This window comes from Ambystoma mexicanum, chromosome 1p, assembly GCF_040938575.1.
Source record: "Ambystoma mexicanum isolate Mex_15411 chromosome 1p, UKY_AmexF1_1, whole genome shotgun sequence".
Classification (NCBI taxonomy): domain Eukaryota; kingdom Metazoa; phylum Chordata; class Amphibia; order Caudata; family Ambystomatidae; genus Ambystoma; species Ambystoma mexicanum.
The window spans coordinates 576,110,277-576,137,580 of record NC_090921.1 but is presented as its reverse complement, the minus strand read 5'-3'; the positions used below and the strand labels follow the sequence as shown (position 1 = coordinate 576,137,580).

General features: G+C 46.3%; 1 protein-coding gene across 3 annotated transcripts in view; it reads right to left on the bottom strand.

Annotated features, from left to right (window-relative positions):
- The window catches only part of DOT1L (DOT1 like histone lysine methyltransferase), a 1,510,259-nt gene that overhangs the window by 1,062,859 nt on the left and 420,096 nt on the right, over positions 1-27,304 (bottom strand). For all 3 annotated transcript variants that reach the window (XM_069649513.1, XM_069649515.1, XM_069649514.1), the window contains one exon: positions 8,612-8,718. In XM_069649513.1, the coding sequence (XP_069505614.1) occupies positions 8,612-8,718 (107 nt within the window). The remainder of the gene's footprint in view (positions 1-8,611; positions 8,719-27,304) is intronic.

Sequence of the window (27,304 nt, the reverse complement as noted above, 5' to 3'; positions counted from 1 at the left end):
ATCCTGGATGCGTAGTCTAGGCAGTGTGAGTTATCTTGAATAGCAAAGAGGTATATTTCTAGGAACCCGCAGTTTGAGAATGCATTGTGTAGCATGTCTGTGTTTAGTTTCCACTCTTGTTCCAAGGGAAGCACTGCACTTCTGCTTAGAACGTCTGCCAGTGAATTGAGTTTTCCTGGAGCGTGGGCTAGGAGAAGAACAAGTTACTTTCTTACCAGGTAATGTTCTTTAGATGGGATGGTCCGACGACGTATTCCATATCTATGACAGGTAATGTCCGCAGCACAGCTGCGGACATTACCTGTCAGATATGGAATACGTTGGAGGACCCAATCCCCTCGAAACATGTTTTAGTGCCCACAGCCATAAATTCTGGGCTAGTTTGGACATCCCCCCCCCACCCCTGTTTGTTTATATAAAACATGGTGGTGGTGCTGTCCGTTAGGATGAGGACGGTCTTGTGTACTAGCTGCGTCTTGAGTGCTTTGAAGACTGCTAGCGGTTCTAGGAGATTGACATGCTTTTTGGTCATTGCCTGTGTTCACACCCTGGGTGCAGTGTGATGAAGGGATGCGTGTGTTGTAAGAGCGGCTTTGAGTGCTGGTGTGTTGAAAGATTTTCACTTCAATAGGTTATCCTTGTACCACCACTGCAGAGACTGAACCAGTGGTTGTGAAACCACCTCTAGATCATCCCACATACCGCTTGCTTGCGACCATCGTTTCTCTAGCCACTCTTGCATTGGACGCATTTGCAGTCGGGAGTGTGGCACTAGGTAAATGCAGGAAGACATTCCCAGAAGGCGCATTCCCTTTTGCACCGTAACTTGACGACGAGCTACATACTGAGGTGTTTGGAACAGCATGTTTTGGACTCGCTCCTTGCAGGGGGAGACTAGGCTGTTTTGATTAGTGCCCTTAGATATTCTTTCACATGGCTGGGCATAAGCCTTGACTTTCTCATTCATGGAGAATCCTAATTGGAATAGTTGATCGCTGTTAGTTGGGTGTTCTGCAGACATCTGAGATGTTTCACTTGTTATTAGCCAGTTATCTAAGTAAGGGTACACTGGAATGAACCATCTTCACAAGTGGGCGGGCACTACTGGTAGGGCCTTTTTTAAACACCCATGGGGCTGAGGCTACGCTGAATGGTAGCACTTGGAATGTAGTGTGTTGGCCCCCCGCACCTCCTCCACTTTCATTCTGAGGTATTTTTGGTGCGCTGGCAACATTGAAATGAACGTATCCCCCCCCCCGTTTTAGCTGTGGAATTACCTCCGGTAAAGTAGACATCCTGAATTTTAGAGGCTCGACATTCGTGTTTGCAGGGCACAGGTCCAGCACGGGGCGCATTTTTAGAACTTTCTTTGGAACAAGGAAGTACACTGAATACCTTGCCCTTCCTCTAGAGGTGGTACCAGCTCTATTGCTCCCGTTTCAAGTAGTGTTAGAATCTTCTCCTGTAGGATGAGGAAATGTTCCAAAGAAATGTTTCTTTCACGAGGAGGGTGGTGGCATGGTGTTACGAAGAACTCTATGGAGTACCCTTTTGACACTGTCGTGAGCACCCAGCGATCTCACGCTTTTCGCTCCCATTGCTTGATGAAAATTCTTATGCGCCCCCCGACTGGGGATGCATAGGAGGGAATGTGAACCAGCCAGTCATTTGTTGGCGAGGGCTGCTATGCATCTAGAGGCTGCAACCCTGCCTCGCCCTTTTCTTTAGTAAAACCACCTCTGCTGGTTGGACTGATAGGAGGTAGACCAAAACTAGGGAATAAAAAGAGGAGACCGATGCCTCAAATCCTAGTCGGAGTGTTGAAGACACCCCTCTGGACATATGGTTTATTTGCAATACCCTTGTGTTCTATTTTGGAGGTTTCGAGTTGTTCATCAACGGCCTTTCCAAACAGAGCTGCATCCTCAATAGGCATGTTGATCAGTACTGCTCTAGTTTCAGGTTTAAAGCCAGAATCGTTGTTAGGAATGATTTCTCTTTACTGCACCTTGCCTTCCATGTTTATGGAACCCCAAAACTGTTTGCTTTTATTTTTTTATACTGACCTGCTCTTTTTGCAGTAAAGTGAAGTCTTAAGCTTCACTGCACTGGCTTGTGCTCATATGGTTGTCCTTCAGGTTGTTAGTACTGGGAAACATTGCTTCCCTTAGTCGCGTTACATTGGTACTATTTTTGGTCACTTTGCATCACTTGTGGTAACTTATCGCAGCTTACACTGCAGTACAATGGGGTACACTTTTTGTTTTGCCCTAGACTAACACTGAGGATTTTTGATCGAAAAGGATAAGCTGGTGGCAGCAGTGAGTTTTTCCCACTTTTTGCGACTTTTCATTTTACCCTTATAGCGTTTACCACAATTATCTACCAACTGAGGCTAGTGTCCAAACATGGCCATGCCACATGTTTTTTCGCTTCTCCTTTGGCCATCTGGTTCTTTAGCCTTCTTCCAGGCCAGAGAGGCAAGGACAATCCTTATAAGGATTTCCAGTGCCCCGGAAAGCAGAAGCTTTTGGTGGGCTACTGCAGAGCTTTGTTGGTGGGATGTGGGCTGGTACTCTCCGGTCCCAATCAAACTGTCTTCAGTGTGTCTGAGTCAAATCAAATACATGAGTGTTCTCGCCAGTGGCCCTGACTGGACCACTGCTGAGGTATGTGGGGGCTAGTCCTCATTGGCTAGTGAGGGCAGCTACTCTTACCTGGCTTTTAGGATAATACGGGGACCCCGGCACCCATTCCTCAGAGATCCCAGAGAAACCTGAAGGAGCCAAGACTTCTATCCAGCTATGAGAACAGCAGAGAAACCGGAGACATGGCTACCAACTTCTGATGCTTTCGGTGTCCTGCGAAGGAGCTGCAACCCTGGGAGTGGAGTGGAGGGAACAACCATTCCCGACATCTGCTCGGCACCCTGCAAAGAAGCCTTCAGAAGTGTCCCAGGACCGTCGGTAGCTGACGGACTCAGTGTTTGGGATACCGTGTTGCCGACGTCACCGTTCAGAGTTTCGACCTGGAACTTTGGGGTTCCTCAGCTGGCCCAGCATCCTAGCTTCAAGGGAAGCCAAGAAAGGAGGGAATGGCTGACCGTGGCAGTTTAGTCCCATTGTATTGCCGTGCTGCGGTGACCACCGTCCAGAATTGCTTACCTGACCGAAGTCAGGTCCTGAGAGGGGTCCTGCATCCAGTCTTGCTGCATTGTTCATTCGAAAGACCTTGCAACAGTGAAAGACACCAGCCGGAGGTCAGCTAGAACCTGCAACCCCTGCGAATCGAGGACTGCAACTATTGGTGGAAAAAGCAACCTCAGACCTTCTTCCTTTGTCCTAACACGGGGTACATTACAGTGATTCTTACCTACCCCTAAACTCCCATTTTAACACTCTTTGCCTTGCTTGCGCAAGACTTCTGAAAGTTGGGGCTACTTCTGTTCACTGGTTTTACTTGTACTCTTGACAATTAGAACCCTTCACTGGACCCCATAGACCCTACCTGCATTTTTTCCTGCCTCAAAGATTCTGTGGCACTTTACCTGAACTATTGGGCAAAAGGCCCCAGACAACTTAGGACTGGACCTTTTGAGTTAGGGGCCATTCTCTGTGGTGCACAATATAACTTTACCCTTAGGCTGCCCATCTTTTGACCCTGCTGTCTTTTAAAGTCTTCGGCTTAAGAAGCTGACAGGCCGCACAGCCGTCATCTTTGTGGTCGAGGGGCAAGCAACGGTTACACCGTTTATGCTAGTCTTTCCAGGTAAACTTGCCCTTGCAATGCGGGCAAAACCTAAAGGGTGTCCTCTCCATAGCTGAGGAACCGATTGCATGTGACAACAACCCCCAAAGGGAAAGGCATTCTCAAAGAGAAACAATAAATGTCCCACGACCTCACTCTCCCTACTGTATTTGGCCGGCAAGGCCAGGCCACGTGTTCGGCGAACGCCGAACAACCTCCTCCGTCGAAGGCACCACCGTCGGAGATCTTGATCGGCGGTGAACAGCTTTGCAGCTACGACACCGAAGGAGGGCTGCAAAGTAATAATATAGTTATAAGTTAATAACGACCAAAGGTCGAATAAATGTTTTTGCAATGTCTCTCGAGGAGCTCTGCGTAAAGGCGACCAATATCTGGCCGGGAAAAAAACAATCTGAGGGACCTCGACGCGTGAGGGATTGTGGGTACACTGCACGTCACTATAGGGATCACGAGTGGTTCACGATTCACCCAAATAAGATGGGAATCATCAAAAACTTCTAACTGGATTCTGGAATAACAATGAAAAAGACCAGAACAGAAAAAACAGATTTGAACTTTTAAGAAACTTCGATAGAATTGGATACTACATATTATGAAACAAGAATATGAACATCCAGTAATCTCCTATTTTTACGTCCTGTGGATAGAAAAATTTAATAAACATCTTTTTTCATCTATGAAGCAGTTTTAAAGGAATTCCAAGTACCTCATCAGAGGGTGAACTCCAACTCAAAAATTAAATAAAATATTTGATCAAATTACCCCCTACTGAATCGACTAACCTGAGTCGTCTTATGTGCTTATGTGTGAATACAAAAGGGTATACTCAGGTAGGAACCCCCACCCCCTCCCCCGGTCCTTTCGTGTTAAGTCATGAAACAGAAAATACACAATTTATTGTAATCTCACATGTGACATGGGTCTGGGGCTTGACCATGTTGGGGGTTAAAGCCCTACCAGGGCAAATGCTAGTGCAGATAATACTCCAAAAGGTAGGGTGAGGGTGTTTGGAGGGCCCTAGCACCTGAACGTGCCTTAAAATGATGAAGGTGGTACCAATATCACCCAATTTCTTACAAAGCCACTTCTGGCTGAAGTCTTGCTTACTTGTTGCAGGTGTGCAGGTTCCAGAATGCCATGTGGCTGCAAGAGAACAGAACCAACGGGCTCAAGGAAGTCGCGGTATAAAAGGCCGCCCAAGATAAAGTGAAACATTTTCGGGTGATGTCAGTGGTTTGGAAGGAAAGGACGACGGAAAGTGGTGCAGGGTGCCGAGGAGTCTGTGGAAGTGTTGGGCGAGTGTGCAGGTAAGGAATGTTTGGGAGAATCCTGTGCAGTTCCCTTGGGCAACACTGCAAAAAGATTAAGACTACAGGAGTAAGCAGTAAACCCAATTGGTAGCAGTCTGCACCACCCAGATTTACCTGGTAGCTGTGGCTGAGCAGTCAGACTTTTCTCAAGAAGAGTAGGGCAGTATATAGAGTATACACAATAGGGCTAAAAACACAGTGGAGCAAACAAACACTGACCAGAGCTTTGTACAAAAAGTATATAATTATTTATTTAAAACACACTTTAGGCAATATACTAGCACTCCAAATAAAAAGCAATTTAAAAACAGTCAGGTAAAGTATGCACACCTCCGTTAATAAACACCACGATTTGTTAAACAGATGTAAGCACATAACCTGATGGCACTCCAATAGTTCAGTTAAAGGGAGAGAAAAATGCAGAGCATAGACATAAAACAGGTCCCAACACTTACAAGTTCTCAGCAAGGGAATAAAGGCAGTATAGACTGTAGAGCCAAAGGTCATAGGCCAGTCCCACTTAAAAGGGAGCAAAGCGAAATGTGTGCAGGATCACACGGTTTAAAAATGCACTAAAAGTCTTTGCAGAATGGTCAAAAGAGGTTGGGGCAATTCAAGAAGGTAAAGTTAGGAGGTCTGGGGCCAACCCAGTTGGCAAGCTAAGGATTTAAGGGTTACCTTGGCAAACCGAAGAAAGGGAGGCCAGGCAGGACACAGTACCTTAAACAGAGAGGAAGCTCCAGCGGTGGCAGTTGTTCCTGGTTGCAGTTAGTTGTTTCGACCAGGGGAAGAGGATCTCGTCAAGGAGGAAACGTGGAGTCGTTGCACTGCACAGGATGAAACCGGCCGCGGAGTTCGTCAATAAAAGGAGCGGTCCTTTTATTCGTGGTCAAAGTGGTGAAGCTTGGCTATCCGGACGCCGAGGTGCTTGGCATGGGCGATTTGACCAAGAGACGTCTTTGGAAGGCAAAAAGGGCGAACTGGTTGGTCCCATCAGCTCAGGGGAAGAAGACTCGTCCAGCAGAAGACCTTCTCTTGTCGTCGGGAAAGTGGTGAGGTAGTTGCAGCAGGGTTTCACTGGTGGTGTCGTCGTTGCAGATGGCTCAGCTTCTTCCCTCTTCGGATTCTTAGGTCCTGTGGCGACTTCTCAATTTCCAGTCCCAAAGGCCCTGCTTTTATGCAGAAAAACCACCATTCATCAGCGTAGCGGTCAATCACACATGCTAAGTGGTGAGCCGGGCGGCTCACCACTGGACCAATCAGAGTAGAGTGCGACTTGGGTTGCCGAGGCAATGCAGACCAGGGTGCCAATTCCCCCCTACACCCCTACTATGGAACCCAGACCGAGTGGCACCATTTGGAGGGCTTCTGTGGAGAAGCCCGCCAAAAAGTGGAACAAAGGGCTCGACCTTGGTCAGAGTTACAGAGACAGACACGAACGCCATTTTAGAAAAGAGTTCTGGCAAAAAGACCCAACCGTGAATTTAATATTAAACAAATAAACCAGCAGTATCTAACATTGCACCAAAAAGTGGTGCGTTTAAAATCAATGGGAAAAGCCCATTGAGAATATTATGGTGGAATATTTCGCGTGGTGACCACTGCCACCAGCCAGAGACTCGACAGGGGGGACTGGACAGTGCCCCCTTGAAAACAGACCCAAGGGCAATATAATTAACCCCTCCCAGTACTTCCACAATATGATGGTTTGTACTGGTTCTGTTCACAATTTGGGACTAGTAAAGTCAATGGTGACTTTACATGCCCTGGGAGACAGTAGTCAGTCCCAGGGTATGGAGTCTATGTTTGGGGGTCACTATGACACCCATGTGTTACTGCACTGAGGGTGCTGTGTAACACAAACATATAGATACCCTATGGAGTAGAAAGAAAAACCCCATGGCCCATAAGCACACACAGTCAATGACACTCAAATCATGCCTGGGAGTGGGAGCAAAAGAGTCTAACTCTTAGCAGGAGAAAAAAAAAAAAATCCACAAAGCTGCTGGGGGACTCACTAGGTTTGGGAAATTAGCCTTATAGAATTCTCCCCAACAAGGAATTATATATATATAAATATGAGAGAGACAGAGAGAGAGACAGAGAGAGAGACAGAGAGAGAGACAGAGAGAGAGACAGAGAGAGAGACAGAGAGAGAGACAGAGAGAGAGACAGAGAGAGAGACAGAGAGAGAGAGACAGAGAGAGAGACAGAGAGAGAGAGACAGAGAGAGAGAGACAGAGAGAGAGAGACAGAGAGAGAGACAGAGAGAGAGACAGAGAGAGAGACAGAGAGAGAGACAGAGAGAGAGACAGAGAGAGAGACAGAGAGAGAGACAGAGAGAGAGACCGAGAGAGAGACAGAGATACAGAGAGAGAGACAGAGAGACAGAGAGGGCGTAGTTTGTGGAGGAAGGAAAAGACTGAAAAAAAGTGAGGCTTGGAAGAAGACCGGAGGAACAGAAGGGGGAGAGGCGACAGGTGGGAGTAAGGAGCAGGAAGAGAGACAGGGAGAAAGTGGACATTGGAAGATCAGAAGTAGGGAGAGGGCAGGAGAACAGAAGGTAAAGCAGGGGACTGTGAGATCAAGGAGAGGAGTGCAAGAGTGAAATGGAGAAACACAGAACATATAATGAAGGAACAATCATGAAAAATGTTGATATTCTGGGATAACTATACAAGTGGGGATCCCTTAGGTCACCCCAGAGGGAGAAAGCCTTAAGGCCCTCATCTAAAGCTTAGTCCAGACTAATTTGAAGGGGTAGTTTGTATATCGCACTGGGTGTCAGGGAACTCTGGTTTAGGGAAGAGGGAGTCCAGGAGAGGTTGTGCAAACAGGCAGTGAAACCCAATGGTTTGGCCAACATGCAACCTGACATTCACCATCTGTCGATAAAAATCCTTGTACCATCCTTTGCCTTATGTAGTTTCATGAAGGCATCTGTGACGTAAGAGCAGCAGGAGGGCATTAAAGTTTCATATTTACTGCAGTTTGCGCTCCTTTTTATTATCATATTGTCTTACCTCATGCAATCACCAATACCATGAATTCCTCTGAAAATTTTACCGTTTCATGTTTGTGTATCAACCAATGCGTTTCATGGTGTTCTTCCCACCTTTCCTTCCCCCTGTCCTCACAGTCCCTCCCTTATAAGTGTCTACCTCTCCCACATACCAAGACCTAATATACACCTAAAGCAGGGTCAAAAAGTGCCTACAACTACAAGCTTAGTGATTTATGCAATATAAAAGCCTTACAACAGGTAATCAGACTATAAACAAGTTGCTTTCCCCTAAACAGCCTAATTAACTTGCCAAATTAGACATAAAAGACATAAAATGTGTTACTAATTGACTAAGACATTTGCAGGCTCACAAACCCATTTAGATGTAGGCAACAGAGTAAGATGACATTTCAGAGGGCTTCCAAGGACCACAAGGGGTACATTGATTTTAGAAGCATAAACGTGTCGAGGGTAAGAGTGGTGAATTCACATGATTATGGACATCTGGATGCATAGGTTCAGTACTTACTATGGTTCGATCTATAGTATGCAGGTAATATGAAACAGGCTTCCCAGTCCATGAAACAGACCCCTTCAGTGGTGACAGCTCCACAACTTTCATTATTGTGCCAATATCTGAAGAAAAACATCCACAGTTTACAGACAGGCAAGAGTCCTCACCTCCCTCCTTGACACATATTGCAATATCATCATGATGTAGAACCCTTACCATCGTACATGGATCAATTTGAAAGTTTGTTGGTGAATATTACATGTATGACCACATATGATAAGCTTCCACAAGTAATTTCTTGAAAACAGTCATTAAATACATGGATTTAGAACCATGTCACAGTAGAAAAAAAAAATGGTACCAACTAAAAATTACAGTTGCCAACAGCCTACTCCCAAAAAACAATGTCGCCCTACTGCAAAACTGGCATGCTCAATCGGCACCCCTGGCACTGGGAGCAGAAGATCATGACCGTAAGTCCCCTCCAACCATGAAGAAAAGGTTAGCAATGAAAAAAAAGAAAAAAAGAAAAAAAAAACAGACCTTCAATGCGGCCATAGAATACCCCAAAATAGCAATGTCATAACAACTGGGGTTAGCCTCCTAACCAGCTTCTATCTCCACATTTCATCAGTTCCAACTGGTAATCTCAGTTGTTCCTGATCAGCAGGCTGATAAGTCCTTTACGTGCTCTGCCAACTGGCGAGCTCTGTCTACAACCTATTCAAGCTCTGCCTAAAACCTATAAGCCAATTCCTGAGCAGTGGTCTTCGCTCACAGTTTAGTCTTTTGCAGGTACAATTCTATAGCCATAATTCTGTGGGACTCTTGGGAAAGGGACTCCTCCATAGGAGAAGTACATGCAGTATTGGGAAGGGGATCCCCTACGATCCATCACAGTTCAAAACTGTGCAGTTTGATATTGCCCAATAGCTTTGAAAAGCTCAGATTTCGTATTTTTAACATTAAGAGCAAGGGCAATGCAAAGCGCTGGCAACATGTTAGAATTAATTCTGTTCAAGACACCATTTGTAAAGTATTCCATATTATGCAGGTACGCTCTCCAACAGAAGAATAATGCAAAAACCGAAGGGAACACAGTTTTGCATAAAATAAAGTTACTAATCGACACAGGGAAAATGTGTTATTCAGCCCAAACAGTCTTAAGTAAATCAAATTGACCAACTGAAAACGACGTACAAAAAGGTAACGTAATCTTTTACTTTTTACCAAATACATAGTAGGTAGCTTATTTGACCATACAGAGTCTTTGTACAGTGCATCCCACCGCTTACCATCATGGTCAGGAAGCTTTTTCTACAGCATTCTGGTAAGGGGCGTGAAAAGACCTAGCCTTAGTGGGAGGAAGAAGGTACACCGAGGTAAAGTAAAACAGTCAATGGGTGCTATGGAAGTCTTTGTACAATCTCTGTTGAGAGTTCTACAACCACTGACCTTAATGGGGGCTAAAACCCGACAAGAAAGGGTATCCAAACGTACCTTAAATGTAGTTAACATGCATAATGTGAGAAGGCAGGGGCAGCAGGTTCACACAAAAGTACAATTAGTCCAGAAACCTAAGAAGAAACAATTCACAAATATACTGAAATAATGGATACTTTATTAAGTCGCATATGGAAATCTATCTGTAAGGTACAAGACAAATATCACTTACAAGTAATCTGGCTTGTAAACTTTTCAGAAGCGCATGCTTTGCATAGGCCATCTAGTGGTTGGTGTGTAGTAACAAGTCTGTTTTTTAGAATTCGAAAAATGGGCAAGACAGGGCATGTACCTGTAACACTATCCCTACCCTACAAATATGGGTACCCATGATCCTTCATGCGTCGACATCCTCATTGCTTTCCACCATATATGTGTGTACTCTTCTGCTCCCAAGTGCGTAGGATGTGTGGGAGCATGTGATTCTAAGCAGATATAAGCTTCATAAAGGTGATTACTATTAAGTAATATTTGTCTTCTGTAGCTTGTGAATCACTTCCGATTCACAGGCTTTGCCTAGACTAGCAAGCAGTATTTAGTGAAGGAGGGCGAGCTGGAGGGCTGGAAGAGAATAAGTGTCTTCATATTGCCAGAACCACCTGTGGGTCTAACTTTGAATGTGTGTCTACACAATAGTGTTGTGTGAAAGTTGCACTGATCTCCAAATGCCTGTTTCGCAAAAGGCTTCCAAGAGGGATATTTGCAAGAAAAGAAAGAGTTGCTCCTGTACTTCTTGTTGAATGGGCCATTGGTGTACATGGGAATGTTTAACTATGGAATAGCACATTTGTATACATAACACAATTCATCTTGCAATAGTTGCCTTGGTGACTACATTCCCTTCTCTCCCTGTGGCAATGGACATGAACAATTGTATATATCGCAAGTCCTTAAATTTTGTCAAGTTAGTGCATTAAGGCCCTATGTACATCACATGTATGTAGTGCTCTTTATCCCTTACTCTGGAGGTTCGGAAAGAACGCTGGTAATTCAAATGATTGGTTCATGTGGAATTTAGATATTGTTTTTATGTATGGGGACTACAGGTTCAGCAACCAGTAGGGCTTGTAACTCATTTATCCTTACAGACGTAATAGCAATGAAGAAAGCTACCTCGTATGCAAGTTCTTCAAGTGGGGCTTTGCACATGAGATCAAAGAGTGGTCCCATGAGTCGTGAAAGAACTGCGTTTGGATCCCGTCCAGGAGGGATGTGAGACAGTGTTAGGTGTATGTCTTTGACGCCTTCCACCATGATGTGTTGTGATGTGGTGTCGGCTTCAAAGTGTGCTTTAAGTAAATTATAGACAAGACTGGAGTCTACTAAGTACATGAGATATAGTACGTCAGAGCAATCCAAGTGATAGGCCGGTCCGATAGCACAGCGAGTAGAGCGCTCCGACATCTGTGCAGTCTGCTGACGCAGGTTCGAATCCTAGCAGGGCCCAACACAGCCTTTAATCCTTCCGAGGTCGATAAATGAGCACCACACACGGTGGGTAATAATAAGCAGCGCTCAGATGCTTGATGGTTCGTAGCGCTATATAAATGCTCAAATCATTGTTTTTTCTCTCTTCTGCATTAGAATATAAATCTCTTCATGGAGGCGTGGCCTGGCTGGAGACTGATGGCGGCTCAGCCCAGTTAGCTCCGTAACCATTGAATGACAAGATGGGGCCACTGATCAATCAAATAGAGTACCCCAGATGGTTAATTCCTGAACCGGAATCTCTTGGGAATCAGAGGAAATTACTTTCCAGTATCAAGAATGCACCCTTCCACACGAACATTCTCTCGAAGCATGAGCCGTCCCCTCCCGGGCAACACAGAAGCAATATGGCCGCCTGAGTATCCATAACAGCCTTCTCCTGACGGAGCCACCTGCACTTGCTTCAGAACGTGGGCGGCGGATTGGATGGTGAGCCTATGTCCCCACGGCTGCTGAATCAAAGCTGAACCAAGGCTGAAAGGAAGATGGGCCAAACATGAAAAGGTGCCGCATTGAGGGACACCAGCAGATGGCGTAACAGTGTGTCCGAAACCGGAGTCCCGGGGCGGGGTGGGCTCCCCCTCCGCTATGAGCCACTATGAAGTGGTAAAAGGGACTTGACCCTGCATGACTCCTTCACCCTATGATAGGCGCCGGATTGAGGTCGACAGCGGCCTGCGGGGCAATGCTGCCTGGATCAGGAGAACTGGACCGAGACAAGATCCCCAGCCCCTCGTATACCCCCCAGCCCCTCGTATACCCCCCAGCCCCTCGTATACCCCCCTCCCCGCCCCCCCCCTCCCTCATCTCATAAGCGGCACAGATTGAGGGATACCCATAAGGCGGCGCAACCTAGAGCCGGTGCCCCAGACCAGGACAGGCTCTCTTGAGAAAAGGCAGGCAGGTCTTGGCCCTACACGACTTTTATTTGGAGGAAGACACCAGCAGCCCGTGAAGCAGTGCGATCCACTAGTGGGGCTCGGACGCTGGACAAGCTCCCTTCCCCCTCCTAGGGGCCTCTAAAAAGCAGCAAGTGGGATTGGACCGCTAGCTAACACAGAGGCTCTACCCAATCAAGCTCTCCAGGGAAATACGCACTGTAGCCCCCCCAAGAGAAGGCACCCAATACCGCCGGGGGACTAATAACTGAAGGAGCTAGCAAGTCAACTCAAGCCTAAGCAAGCAGAGTGGCCAGGCAACTAGGCAACCATATCAAGTGAGGCAGTCGAGATAACCACCAGTGGTGCAGTCTGATGGCTCCCCTAGCTCTACAGGCGAGGGATTTTCCGTCTCGAACCAGCGCATCAGTGCGGTCTTCTCGGGTCCCTTTTGGTGGATCCAACACTAAACACCCCTGCTTTCTACACCAAGGCCAAAAGAGATTAGCTGATCTTAAAATGAAGTCCAGGAAAAACAGAGAAGGGGACCACCTCAATTAAAGAAATGCTGCAGCAACCAAGAACCCCTGACAGCAGCCCTGCCACTCCAGACTTAACCCCTGCAGATGATTCAGTCCCCCAGCCAGCCAAAAAGGGCGATGTAACGCATCTGGTCCAATCAATCCAGGGGATGGCCTCCACCCTCCAGAAATTAAGGGCTCATTTCAGGAATCCACACAAAGTGTCCACCAAACTGAAGCCGGATTGGGAGACTTGGAAAGTGCTTTCTGCGACCAGGCGAACTCATATGACCAGCTGGAAAGACTTGTGGAAGCACTGGAAGCCCTAGAAGCCCACAGGATTACCATAAACGAGAAACAGCAAGCGTCCGAAAACCGCTCACGATGGAACATTCGCATGAGAGGTATCCCCACGGAAGTCAAAGACTTAGACAGCTACATAAGGACATTGTTTCTGTAAATTCTAGGTGAAGCAAAGTTGGATCTCACGTTTGATCGTGCACACAGTTTTTACTCAAACTTTAAGCAGCGCCAAAACCTACTACCGGACGTGTTGACAAGGGTCAATTCCTTCAAAACCAAGGAACCTATTTACCAAAAAGCTAGGACTCATCAATCGATACACTTCAGGGATAGCACTCTTCATCTATTCCAAGACTTATCCCAAGCGACCATCCAAAAACGAAGGGCAATGAGGCCACTCACCACAAGGCTCGCAACTAAAAAGATCCAATATCGATGGGGATACCTGTTCCATATCATGTTTCAAATGAATGGCCACCAACATCAATACACTACCCTCTGGGAGGCAGTGGAGACCATGAAGATCTCACCTGAAGACAAAGCTCCTGAACGGGTAAAGGGCAGGTCCTCCCGCCCCCAGATGGATGGTCTACTTCACGCTCCAGGAAGAACAAACAAAGATCGCAGACACCCATCCATGGACAGAAGGGAAGAAAGTAGAGACCCAACTGATCAGACATGAGACTTCCCATTAACCAAGCAACTGGTCCTCCCCGAGCAGCGAACCAAACCTGAAACATCTGCTTAACTGTATAACTACATTAGACATAGCACAGCTGTTTTAATCATAGCACATAATGCTGCATAGGCTTTATTGGCTGCATCTTTTATGTTAGCAACTGTTTATAGGGACATTGGGAGCATGTAAGACCCCTGCCCCCGACAGTTATTTCTGACCTGTGGCTCACCCAAAGAGGGGTGTACCATAATTTTTACGTTTTGTTAGTTTTATTAACTTTATACGTTCTTTGCAAATTGCAACATTGCATGAATGGTGGGACTATAGGATGGGTTGGACATTATGTAGCACTGACCCCAAATAGGGTCACCAATGTGGGACGATTATGTTTATCAATAGCAATACCAAGAGCTGCTGAAACCGCAGATTCGTCAATGAATCAGAAATGGCAGGACTAAAAATGGTGTCTATGAATGTTCAGGGACTTAACGCCCCAACAAAAAGAAAGGGGGTACTGTCCAGATCAGTGGAACTAAAAGCAGACATTGTATTATTGCAAGATGTTTTGAATGTGTGGAATACAGACCAATACGTAGACATCAGAGGGCCACAATTTGTAATATTCCAGCAGGTGAATTCCATCGGGCTAGGAGAATTTGTAGTAAGGATGTAGACTTTAAGAAAGAATCCCAGCTACTTGTTGGGAGGTTCTCGAATAGAGGATATTCTTTGAAGGAGGTTAATAAGGCAGCCTGTAAATACAATGATAAAAAGCCAACAGAAATTTTGCAAGAACTTGTCAAGAGTAAACAGGATGATGAACACCTTTCAATCATAACAATTCTCACAAGATTCTTCAACTTTGTACTGGTTGGTATCCAAACACTGACATATTTTGAGACTAGATGGTGATTTGTCACCCTGTCAGAAAAAACAAAGTTTACATATACTAGAGTGGGTACCAACAAACAGAAATTAAGTCCCTCTTTTTTGAATTTGAAGGAGGCTAACAAATCTAATTGGCTTAATAGGAATCCTGTTTTTTTACAAATGTGGCCATTGAAATCAATGCAAATTTGCATATAATAACTAAGGTTTACACAGACACCAATGGGACTACAATTAGTATGAGAGATTTCATTAACTGTAAAACATGTTATATAGTATATAAGATTATTTGTGTCTGTGCTAGACTATATATAGATAGTACGATCAGACAATTGAGAATCAGAATTAGAAAACATATGGCGAGTTTGAAGAATGTGGAACCCAAGTCACCGTTCGCGATCCATTGGAAGAGCGGCATCAGATGAGTTACCAAGATGACATAAGATTCATAGGTTTAATGAAAGCTAAGATAGGTAAACGAGGTGGCAAACTTAAACTCATTTTAAGACAAATGGAAGCCAAACTCATTTGTTTAATGAGGAGTACACAGGTGGGTCTCAATTGTGACCATGAGACGCATGTCTTTTTGTAGTATGGCCTAATTAGGAATGAGATGATTGGATCTCTTATGTTTAGCCATTCCATTTATTTTTTAGACTAACAGTCTAGTGATGACAGTTTTAGGACCCAAAACCCAAGGTAGTGTGTGGTCATATAAACAAATTACAAAATCAGGTATCAATGATACTATGCCCGGGCAACTTTGAGTGTTGAAAATGTATATCTAACGAATTAGGACCATACTCTTTAGAGTCGGAACAGTAGCAATTGTGAATAGAAATCCCTATGAGGGCCTTTAAGTATTAAGAATTCTCCATTTCCATTCACTGCTCTAGAAAGAGAAGATCTCGGATGCCTATTTCTAAATTAAAATGCCCTGCAAGTTTTTTCAGGAATCAATTTAGTGGCGCTCAAGATTGATAGTTTTCCTGTCCGAGTCACTTTGATAATCAATGGTAGTAGAAGCAAGTTAGTTTCTGCATCTCATTCAAGTTATTGTTTTACATTTCAATGTGATAATCTGTTTAGCAAATGTGCCGTGCTCGGCACATAACCAACAATCAGGTGCAAAAAAGTTATTTACATTACTACGTCATGCGCGCATTACGCGTTAGAAGCAAGGTCTGTATATTGGACGTCACGCGCAGCTACGTATGACGTCAATGTAAATACGTGCTGGTTTCCGGCGATTCCTCAGTGGCACAGCATTTTGCCATTTACAAGACGCAAAGAGTATGGGATAGAACCCTTCCGAATATGAAATAAGGTAACTGATAACAAAAGATTGTTATTCTCTTGCAACGTTAACCAGTCCTTAGCCAATCTCAAATATGCGTAAGTTTCTGAAAACAAAGGGGAAAACGTGATCGCACATGCCACAGCGGGTAATGGGTTCTAGTGAGGAGGAGGGGCTATGACGATCAATGCCAATTAGAAGGCTCATTTTTGTAACATTTAATCGGTAATGATACCTAGGCAACACATGAGGACTAAAATGCTAAATTGCATTTATAGGTGACAGAAGCCACTCAACAGCTGGGATCATCTATTTTGGCTAAAGGTAGCCGCACAACATTTCTGAATCTAAGGAAAGAAGCATTACCAAACAGAGTGCTTTGCCGGTTATTCCACAGGGTCCTGGAAGGTTACCAGTAATTATGATTTACCTTTGGGTCAATTCCAATAAATGTAGAGACATTGTTAACTAACATCGGGGCCCTTTATTACAGTCATTCTTTCTGGAATAGGAGGACACCTAGCTGACAAGCAGAGTCTAAATCAAATTCTCCCTAACTATCAAAAAGAACAATTTACTCGGTAAGTCCCATTTATTTACTCACCTGAACTATCAGAGGTGGGGGAGTGCGATTCACAGTTGAGAAGAGATTTAATATAGATGAACAAGTACTCTTTTACCTGGTAATGTTCTTTCGATGGGATGGTCCGACAACATATTCCATATCTATGACAGTAATCATCACAGCTGTGCTGCTTCGGAAAATCTTTCGCTGTCTGCGTCGAGACAACGTCACTGGATGTTATAAGTAGGACGCATGACCCCCGTAGCCTCAGTTGTAGTTTTTTCCCAGAACGTGTGGCACCAATCAACTGCCAGTATGACCCCATAAAGCCTTGTGGAAACGTAAGCTGCAATCGCATAAGAATTTCTGTAGCGAGGTAGGCAGGGAGGGAGCGATCTGGAATACGTCGTCAGACCATCCCATCGAAAGAACGTTACCAGGTAAGAGAGAAACTTGTTCTTCGAGGGGATTGGGTCCTCCGACGTATTCCATATCAATGACAGACTCCCAAAGCAGTACCAACGTAAGGAGGTGGGAAAAGAATTTAGAATACACAAATTTAGAATGTCCAATCAAATTGCTGAGTAAAAGACCTGCCCATGGATAGAATCTAGGGAGTAGCGACGTACAAAAGTATGGACCGAAGCCCAAGTGGCTGCATCGCAGATGTTACGAATAGGAACACCCCTCTGTAGGGCAGTAGAGGCAGCCCTACCCCTAGTCGAATGGGCCCGCAAGCCTACTGGAGGGTCCTTACCCACCAGGCGGTAACATTCAGAAATTGCCAAGATCATCCATCTAACCAAGTCTGCTTAGTCACAGCTTGTCCCAAACGCCTTCCACCGTAACCAATAAAGAGCTGATCGTCCACTCTGACCCGGGACATGCGAGAAATGTAGAAGCTTAAAGCTCTCCTAGGATCCAACCTACGGAGCCTCTCCTCCTCCTCACCAGGATGTGGAGGAGGATAAAATGCCAGAGGAACCTCCTTCTGGCCTAAGAAATTCCGACACCACCTTCGGAAGAAAGGACGGACGAACTCCAAGGACAACCCTGTCCTTATGAAACACAGTGAAAGGTGGCTTAACTGAAAGTGCCTGTAACTCACTCAATCTGCGAGCGGAAGTGACCGCAACTAAAAATACAGTTTTAAGAGTTAACAGTCTCAAAGGGCAAGAATGTAAATGCTCAAATGGAACACCCATTAGAAACTTGAGAACAAGGTTCAAAATCCAACTGGGCACCTGGAAAGGTGATGGAGGGAACACAGTGCGCTCTTTTAGAAACTGAGAAATTAAAGGAATTTTAAAATAAGAATACTCCTCAGACGTGCGCTTAAATATGGACAGCACTGCCAGGTAACCTTTAATGGTACCCACTTGCAAGCCCCTGTGGGCTAAAGAAAGCAAAAAAGACAGAACCACAGGAATGTCACATGAAAAAGGATCCACATTCTTAACCCTGCACCAGTCGCAGAACTTTCTCCAACGGCAACGGTACAGGGACTTCTGACCTCTGGATGGAGAACCTGACCGCCCCCCCCCACCCCCTCCGGTGAGAGGAGATTGTCTCCGTAGGGAAGATGACGTGGAGGGCAGATGGACAAGTCGAGAAGGTCCAGGTACCACGTCCTCCAGGCCCATGCTGGAGCAATAAGGATCATCCGGGAACCGAACCTCTGCAGCACTTGAGGGATGACGGGGACTGGAGGAAACGCGTACAGCAGTAGGAATTAACACTCCACCAAGAACGTTTCTCCTAAGGTTCCTCTTGGAGGAAATTCCCACGAGCAGAACCATTTGCACTTCAGGTTGACACTGGAGGCGAAGAGATCCACTTGAGGGGTCCCCCAAAGGGTGAAGATCTCCAGGAGAATCTCCTGAGTCAACTCCCACTTGTGAGAGATCGCGCTCTGCCTGCTCCGAGCGTCCGCCGTCTCGTTTTCGTCTCCGGCCAGATGAACTGCCGAGATCGAAATTTCCTGCTGGATTGCCCAGAACTAGAGCTACATCATCTCCCTGCACAGAGGAAGTGACCCAAGCCACCCCGCCCCCTCTTTGTTGAGGTAGTGCATGGCCACCGTGTTGTCCGTCAGAATCAGGACATTCTTTCCTTGCACAGTCGGCAGAAAAGCCTTCAGGGCAAGCCTGTCGGCCTTCAGCTCCAACAGATTGATATGGAGACTGGACTCCGGAGAATAACGACCGCTGACTGTCAGCTCGTTGGCATGAGCTCCCCATCCCGTGAGAGACGCGTCCGTCACGAGCGTCACCTCCGGCCAGGGCAGCCAAAACGGAGCCCCCTTCATCAGGTTGCTTTCGACTGCCCACCACAGAAGGTCCTGGGCGACCTAGGGCGGCACCTGAACGGGGTCCAACATCCTGCCGGAGAACTGAGACCACTGGAGCCGAGTGCCCTCATCCGCAACCTGGCCTCGGGCACCAGAAGAATGCAGGATGCCATAAGGCCGAGCAATCTCAAGAACTCGAACGCAGGGAGACTCTGGGCATGTTGAAAATTGTGCACCATCTGCTGAATGTGATGAGCCCTCACCTGGGGAGGAAAACACTGCCCCAGGGATGTGTCGAGCACTGCTCCGATGTACTGGAGCCTCTGAAGTGGAGTCAAGTGGGACTTCTTTAAGTTGAGGGAGAAGCCCAGCTTGTGAAGGGAGTGGCAGGTGATGGACAGATGATCCAGGACTTGCTCGGAAGAGCGCGCCCTGATCAGCCAATCGTCCAGGTAGGGGTAGACGTGACCCCCCCCCCTTTCCTGAGATACGCTGCCACCACCACCATGAGCTTGGTGAAGACCTTCAGGGTGGAGGTCAATCCAAATGGCATGACCCGAAACTGAAAGTGCGAGTCACCAACCGCAAATCTCAGGTACTTCTTGTGCTTGGGATGGATTGGCACATGAAAATAAGCATCCTTGAGGTCGAGAGACACCAACCAGTCCTGAAGTTGAAGGGCCTGGAGGACTTGAGAAAGAGTAACCATCTTGAACTTGTCCTTCCGAAGGAGCTTGTTCAAACCTCACAAGTCCATGATGGGTCTCAATCGCCCGTCTTTCTTCTAAATCAAAAAAGACGAATACCATCCCTTGTTCCTCTCTGCTACAGGCACCAGTTCTATGGCGCCTTTCTCCAGCAGGGATTGAATTTCCTGCGCAAGGAGCGGATCCAGACTCTTCAAAGAGATTCCCTGGTGGATTGTCATGAGGCCTCTGCCGGAAAGGAAGACAGTAGCTGTGGGCTAGGATCTCCAGAACCCACACATCTGAAGTAATGGCACACCATTCTACAAGATGCTGCGCCAGCCTTCCTGCAACCGGAGAAGCATGGGCCTCATAACTGAAGCGGCTGCGGCAGTGCCCGAGGGCAAAGAGGCAACTGCCCAAGCAGCCTTGGCACCTCGAGTACCCTGTTTAACACCTCTGGCACTCCTACGGTTGCCCCTTTGATCACAGCTCCTCTCGCTCTACTAAAGGATGAGTATTAACGAAAGGAACCTCCCCTCCATTGCTGTCCCCTAGGACGAAAAGGCAGAGGTTGGCGGACTGCAACGCCCAACGACTTTGCTGCAGCTTTCGAGGTCTGCAACTTTTCAAGACTCTCGTTAGCCTTGCTGCCAAAAAGATGTTCACCATCAAAGGGCATGTTGAGGAGCCGGGCTTGCACATCCGGAGCAAAATCCGACTTCCGGAAACATGCGCATTACGGTGCTCTCCGCCATGGACCGGCTGACGCAATCAACCATGTCCAGACCCGATTGAACCGATTCATACATGGCATCCTTGCCATCCTGCACAATCGCAAGGAAACCATCCCGTTCCTCCCCTTCGGGGATATGATCACCCGCTAAGGAAATGCAGTTCCACAGAGTGCGTGAAACGAGACAAGGCACAAACTGAGTTGGCAGCCTGAAGCGCCATAGCCCCAGAAGAAAACACCTTTGCCAAGCCGTCAAAACGTTTGTCGTCTCTATCAGGAAGGACCGGGACCTCGACTGCTCGAGCCCAAAGGCGGATGAGCGGTGTCTCTAGCGCGGCCACGACCGGCGTCCTCAGACGGCGCGGCCGGACCGGAGCCCTGCGACTGAAAAATCGCCAACATCTCCTTTCGGAACGAATCCCATTCCTCAGGAGTGGAATGCTTGTTGGGACAAGCTACCCGCCGACGGGCGGAGTCCTCAGAAGAGGACGGGGAAGGCGACCTGTGACTGCGCTTCCTGGAGTGCCTCGGCAGAGGAATGGCGGGACCGACTCCCACACTGAGAACCCCCGGACTCACGACGACAATGTGGAGAGTCACCCCTCGAATCGTCCGTCGAAAGACCAGTGGAACGCGACTTCCGGTGCTTGGCCACCTTACCCACAGACAGCTTCTTCTTCCGCTCCTGCAAGGCCTTCGAAGTGAGTGATTGGCAGTCGACAGTCGTCCGTATCATGGTCCACCCCGAGCCACCAGAGGCAAGTGTTGTGCGTATCCGTCAGGGACATCTTGGACCCGCATACCCGACACTTCTTAAACCCGGACCGCGGGGTGGAAGAAGCCGAAGACATTTTCCATAGCAATGAAGCAACAGGTTCGAAGAACCGAAAGAAGAGGATTCAGTAGAATCGAGGCGCGCTGAGATCTCCGAAGCAAACACGTTCGCAGAAAAAACAGAACTGAGGCTACGGGCGTCGTGCGTCCTACTTATAACATCCGTTGACGTCGGCCCGACGGAGGCCCTCGAAGACAGCATATAGACGTCAGATGCAGAAAGATTTTCCGAAGCAGCACAGCTGTGATGATTATGGTCATAGATATGGAATACGTCGGAGGACCCAATCCCCTCGAAATATAATCACTATACCCAATACCTAATGAAATGGCTAAACCAACATGCAGAAAGATTTTCCGAAGCAGCACAGCTGTGATGATTATGGTCATAGATATGGAATACGTCGGAGGACCCAATCCCCTCGAAATATAATCACTATACCCAATACCTAATGAAATGGCTAAACCAACATGCAGAAAGATTTTCCGAAGCAGCACAGCTGTGATGATTATGGTCATAGATATGGAATACGTCGGAGGACCCAATCCCCTCGAAATATAATCACTATACCCAATACCTAATGGAATGGCTAAACCAACATGCAACAATATATAAGGTGAGACATTTGTGTCTCCAATAGCAGTTAGTATTAAAAGTTTCAATCTGAGATAGCTACATTTTGGAACTGGAAATGTAGAATTGTTTTTCATTTCGTCTTTTTTTCCATTTTCTTTTATTTCTTCCAACACCCGCAACTTACCTGTATATCCTAATCTGGTGTTGTGATATCGCATGGTATGACTTGTATTGTTAATTCAAAACATTTTTTGGATAACCACATTTTCTGGTAATGGACATGTAACTAATATTGGATATCATTATCTAACGTTATTTTTGTTTGAAAAATGCATGTAACAATTTTACAATATGTTTGGCAGAACAAGTCAAAGTCCAAAGCCCTTGTACACTGAAGAAATTAGGGCAGCACTAAAGCTGCAGGTGGCTGAGGGGTGCGGGAGCACTGCCAGATGCCACCCACAGTTAAGAACCTAAACGAACACAGACAGTTCTCAGTCTCACTGCGCTCAACAGTGCAATAGTGACAGGTGTTCCAAGTAATTCAAAGAAGGAGGGATTTCTCATGAGTCCAATGAGTTTAATAACGAAGTAGCCTGACACGAGTTTCGAGTCCTCACGACTCTTCATCTGTGGCTAAACATAATGCACAACATAATGATGAACAAAAATAGTACAGCACAACAAACAGTTTGAATGAAAGTCGTCCATTGTGAAAAAAAAAAAAATCAATAAAAAATTGATAAGGACATTAGTAAGGACATTCAACCAAAAGGGCAAACACAAGTGCAGGTAGGCCAAAAAGAACAGCAGTTACAGCATATATATTAAGATAAAATCAAATAGCAACAAACGAAAATAATAAAAAATAGATAAATAATAAAAAATAGATAAATAAGATTGGCACAGTACCATATTAGGAGGGGATTGAATTGAATGGAGAATCCATAGGTTACGGGATGCATGTAAGAAACACGGGTAAAGAAACAAACAAGTTGCACTATTGCACTGTTCAGCGCAGTGAGATTGAGAACTGTGTGTTCTTTTACAATATGCCCATGTTATTCTGTAAACTACATGTATGATTCGATATGTTACATGAGCCTTGAGAACGACCAGTGGTCGAAACACGTATCAGCTTTTTACTACATTAAAGAACTTTTGAATACTAAAACTTCTTTGAAATGATATCACAGCATTTTGGGAGCCGTCATTTGAACTTTGTAGGCTTTTGAGTTTGAGCGCAGATTGTTTAATAACCCCCCCCATCCAAATCTTTGAGTATTATTGCAAGAGACTCACTTAAAGAAAGATTGGCCGAGGTTGAGATCCAAATCTTTCCTGCACCAATGTTTTGCTTCAGCCTCCCAGGTGTGGCAATTCTAATATCGGGCTCTAGTGGCTTTGAAAAAATACATTTATTGTGTGATCCTCAAGGTCACTATGTGGGGGTACATATTACGATGGGAGACAAAGACCTGACCTTGATCTCAATTTACGGCCAAATCAGCAACACGATAACTTTTATGCTCGAGTGTTCCCACAAATAGCGTGTTTTCAGAGAGGGCATCTAGTGGTCGGAGGGGACTTCAACGCGGTTCTAGATTCAGCAGTCGATAGGTCAGGCCCAACATCTGGCTCAGATGATTCGAAAGTGATTTCACTCAAGCAGGCCATGAACGACGTACAGCTACTGGACATTTGGCGCTGTGTACATCCACACTCCCGCAATTACATACACGTCTCTCGTGCACCGGAGCTATTCTAGGTTACATTTGTTGATATCCTAGCCATTACTATTGTTCATTAACTCTGCCAACTTAGAACCAGCGCTGGTTTCGGACCACTGCCCAATCACTTTACAACTGAAACTCTACCCTCAGGGGTCCGGAAGACCATCTTATGGAAATTAAATGACTCATTAGTAACAGATCCGCTGTTTAGAGGGGCATTTCAGAAAGAATCACAATATTTCTAAGGAAATCTAAACGAGACAGTTCCTATAGCAGCCGTATGGGACCCTCTCAACCCTACATTAAGGGGGGAAATGACTAGGCTAGCGTTGGCGCATAAGCATACCTTATTAGCCCAAAGACAGCAAGTGGAAAAGACAGTGCAAGAATGGGAAACTAAATATAATTCAGAGGGCTCTAGGAAGGTGTACAGCCAGCTCCAGGTGGCCAGAGCAGAGGTTAAAGCCCTATGGGCAGCTGACAACCCCCACAAAATGTGCAAAACAAAACACTTCCACTTTAACGTCTCACGTGTCCTTGCATATAAACAGAGCGCAAGAGAACAGGAACATGATCAAGCGTCTCAGGGATGGGACGGGCAAACTGTAGGTAGGGGAACCAGAAAAACTGAATACATCGCAATATTACAAAACCCTATTCACCAATTAAGCACTAAATACCACTGCTCAGGAGAACTTCATTAGAGATGCCCAACTCCTGAGGATACCAGAACCTGAGTTAGAGAAGCTTGAGCTTCTAGTCACAATTGAAGAGATTAGCCAAACAGTTTGGGCTCTCCCGACTAACAAAGCCCCAGGCCCCGACAGCTATACAGCCCTATTCTATAAAAAGTTCATTGATGTACTTGCACCCCAGAGGCACTCCTCTTCAACTCCTTCGAGGACACAGGCACCATTACCTCCACTATAGAGGAATCACTTAACTCGAATAGGTAAGCCAGACAAAGACCTTAAACAATGCTCTTCATACAGGAAGATCGCAGTTCTTAATTATGATGCACGCATCTACTCTAGGATTTTGGCCACCCAGTTGGCTTCTATGCCCTCCGTCTTTTGCCTTCTAACCTTACTGCAATTGCATTTCCTTACTGCTAGTCCCACTGCAACGGCTTACCACTCTCTGCTGATTTTATTGTGCTCGCTCTGCTCTCTGCCATTAAAGTGCATTTGTGCCTCGCCAACCACTGCATCCTTAGGCACAGGCACATCCGCTGCCCCCCTAGCTACCTACTAGCTACCCACTGAAAACAGCAACTGAGACAAACGTCCCATTTAATCTCATACTGGTCTCCTTTGCCACTTGCCCTAAATATCAATAATGCTCGCCACTGCCTCTGCCTGACATCAATGTCAGCTAGGAACGTACTTTCAGCTTGCTGCACGGCAACTCCCTACCAAGTTCATTACACAAGCTGGTGAGTCGGCTGATTATCGGCCTACCTAACTGCCTTGACCGCTCCCACTGTTACTGCAGACACATTTTTTGCTCGCCATTTGCCGCTGCTAAACTGTCTCCCCTACCTATTGCCACCAATGTATCCCTCCATCCAACTACCGCCCTCTTACATACACATGCATCAGAACTCATCTTGCACCACTCCCACCTGGCATCTCCTCCTTGCGCTAGTTCTCACTTCATCCATCTACCGGAATGCGGACCCATCCATTATGCTGACCTCCACCATGAACCACTACACTCACCATAAGTTCACTAGCCCAGCCGTCACTGCCTCCCTGAGGAGCCCCACGGCCTAACTCTGCCCTCAGGCTCACCTAGGAACCAGATTCACTAGGGTTAGGTCACGCACTGAACCTTCACTAAACCACAGACTCCCCAGCCCCAGGGGCAGGAGGAATCTCAGACTAGGTTCTCGCACTCGTTGCACCACCGCAACCTCACACATAACTACGGCAAATAACTGTCCTTCCCGTAGCTTCACGCATGACACCATCCCGAAGGACCCCTGGCCTCCCTACAGTTGCCACCAGCACGCACAAACCTCAAACCATCAAGCAAATCTCCTCTCCCTCCTGTCCTCTCACCCCCCCACACTTTTACCCCCGTTCTACCCCCCCATGCTCCGCACTAAAAAGAAAACTCCCGCCCCCGCTCTCAACTGTGCTCTTATAAATGCTCGCTCTCTCCCCACCCACGCCCTCGAGATTAATGACCTCATCACCACTCACAACCTAGATCTACTTGCCATCACGCAGACTTGGCTCCACGAGGCGTCCGGCCCAGCAATCTATCTACGACAGGGTTACTCTATCCTCCGTCAAGACAGATATCTCTTGAAAGGAGGAGGTGTAGCTCTCATTTCTAAAGAAGCACGGTTCATCAGGTTGTGCAACCACCCCTGGGAAGGTAACGCTGACGTCCTTTCAGCCAAACTGTCCTTATCCCCCAATTGCACAATAAATATGACATGCATTACTTACCGTAAAAGCATTTGATGATTGTATCCGATTAGATTTACAAGCTGCGCATAGTCCGACATCCAGTGGTCACTGCGGAGTATTGCATTTTGTTTTTCGTAGTCGAAAAGGGGACGTCGACATAGGCGTGTCTGTAATACTATCCCTATAGTGAGGTGCAGTGTACCCACAATCCCTCACGCGTCGAGGTCCCTCTGTTTGTATTTCTTCTCCCCTGAGGGAGCCTTCTTAGACGTGAGCGAGTACAGAAAAGAGAGAAAGTAATAAGATGTCTATGTTCCTTCCATCCGAGCGGGGAGGAAGGGTGGGCGCATGTGAATCTTAGCAGATACAATCATCAGAAATACTTTTACTTTAAGTAATGCAAGTCTTCTATTTGCCTGTTAATCTGCTTAGAATCACATGCTGTGCATAGACTACTGAGCAGTACCCGGAGTTGGAGGTGGGTTGAGAGAAGGAACAGTAGAGCAAAGATGTTTTAATACTGCTTGTCCCACCTGGGAATCAGATCTAGAATGGGTATCTAGACAGTGTTTTTTAAAGGTGTGTACAGATCTCCAGGTTGCCACTTTGCAAATGGACTCAAGAGGGACATTTGCAATGAATGCTATGGAAGCCCCAGTGCCAAGAGTAGAATGTGCTCTTGGCTTGAAGGGTAGTTCTCTCTTAGCAAGCGAGAAACAGAGTGATGCATTGGACAATGCATCTAGCTATAGTGGATTTTGAAACTGCATCTCCTTCTCTTCCTGCTGCCAACGAGACAAAGAACTGATTAGTCCTTCTCAGTGGTCAAGTTCTTTCCATATAAAACATGACGACTCTGCGCACATCAAGTGTATGCAGGCTTTTTTCTCCCAAATTAGATGGGTTTTGAAAGAACGTTGGTAGTTGACATGGAATTTAGAAATGATTCTCGATGCAAGCCTAGGATGCGTGCATAGAACCACCTTATCCTTGTGAACTGTTACAAAGGGGTCTAGTATACAGTGTGCTTGTAGTTCACTTACTCTCGTAATGGAGGTGATAGTGATTAAGAAAGCAGTTTTAAGAGTGAGGTTCTTAAGTGTTGCCTTGTGCATGGGTTGAAAGGGTGAGCCCATACGCCTGGTTAGTACCACATTTAGGTCCCATCCGGGAGCTGGGTTAGATAAAGGAGGGTGGATCCTCTTTACTCCCTCCATGAAGGCCTTAATAACTGGGACTTTCCACCATGACACCTTATGTTGGGACGTGGTGTATGCTGAAAGTACAGCTAGATGAACTTTTATAGAATT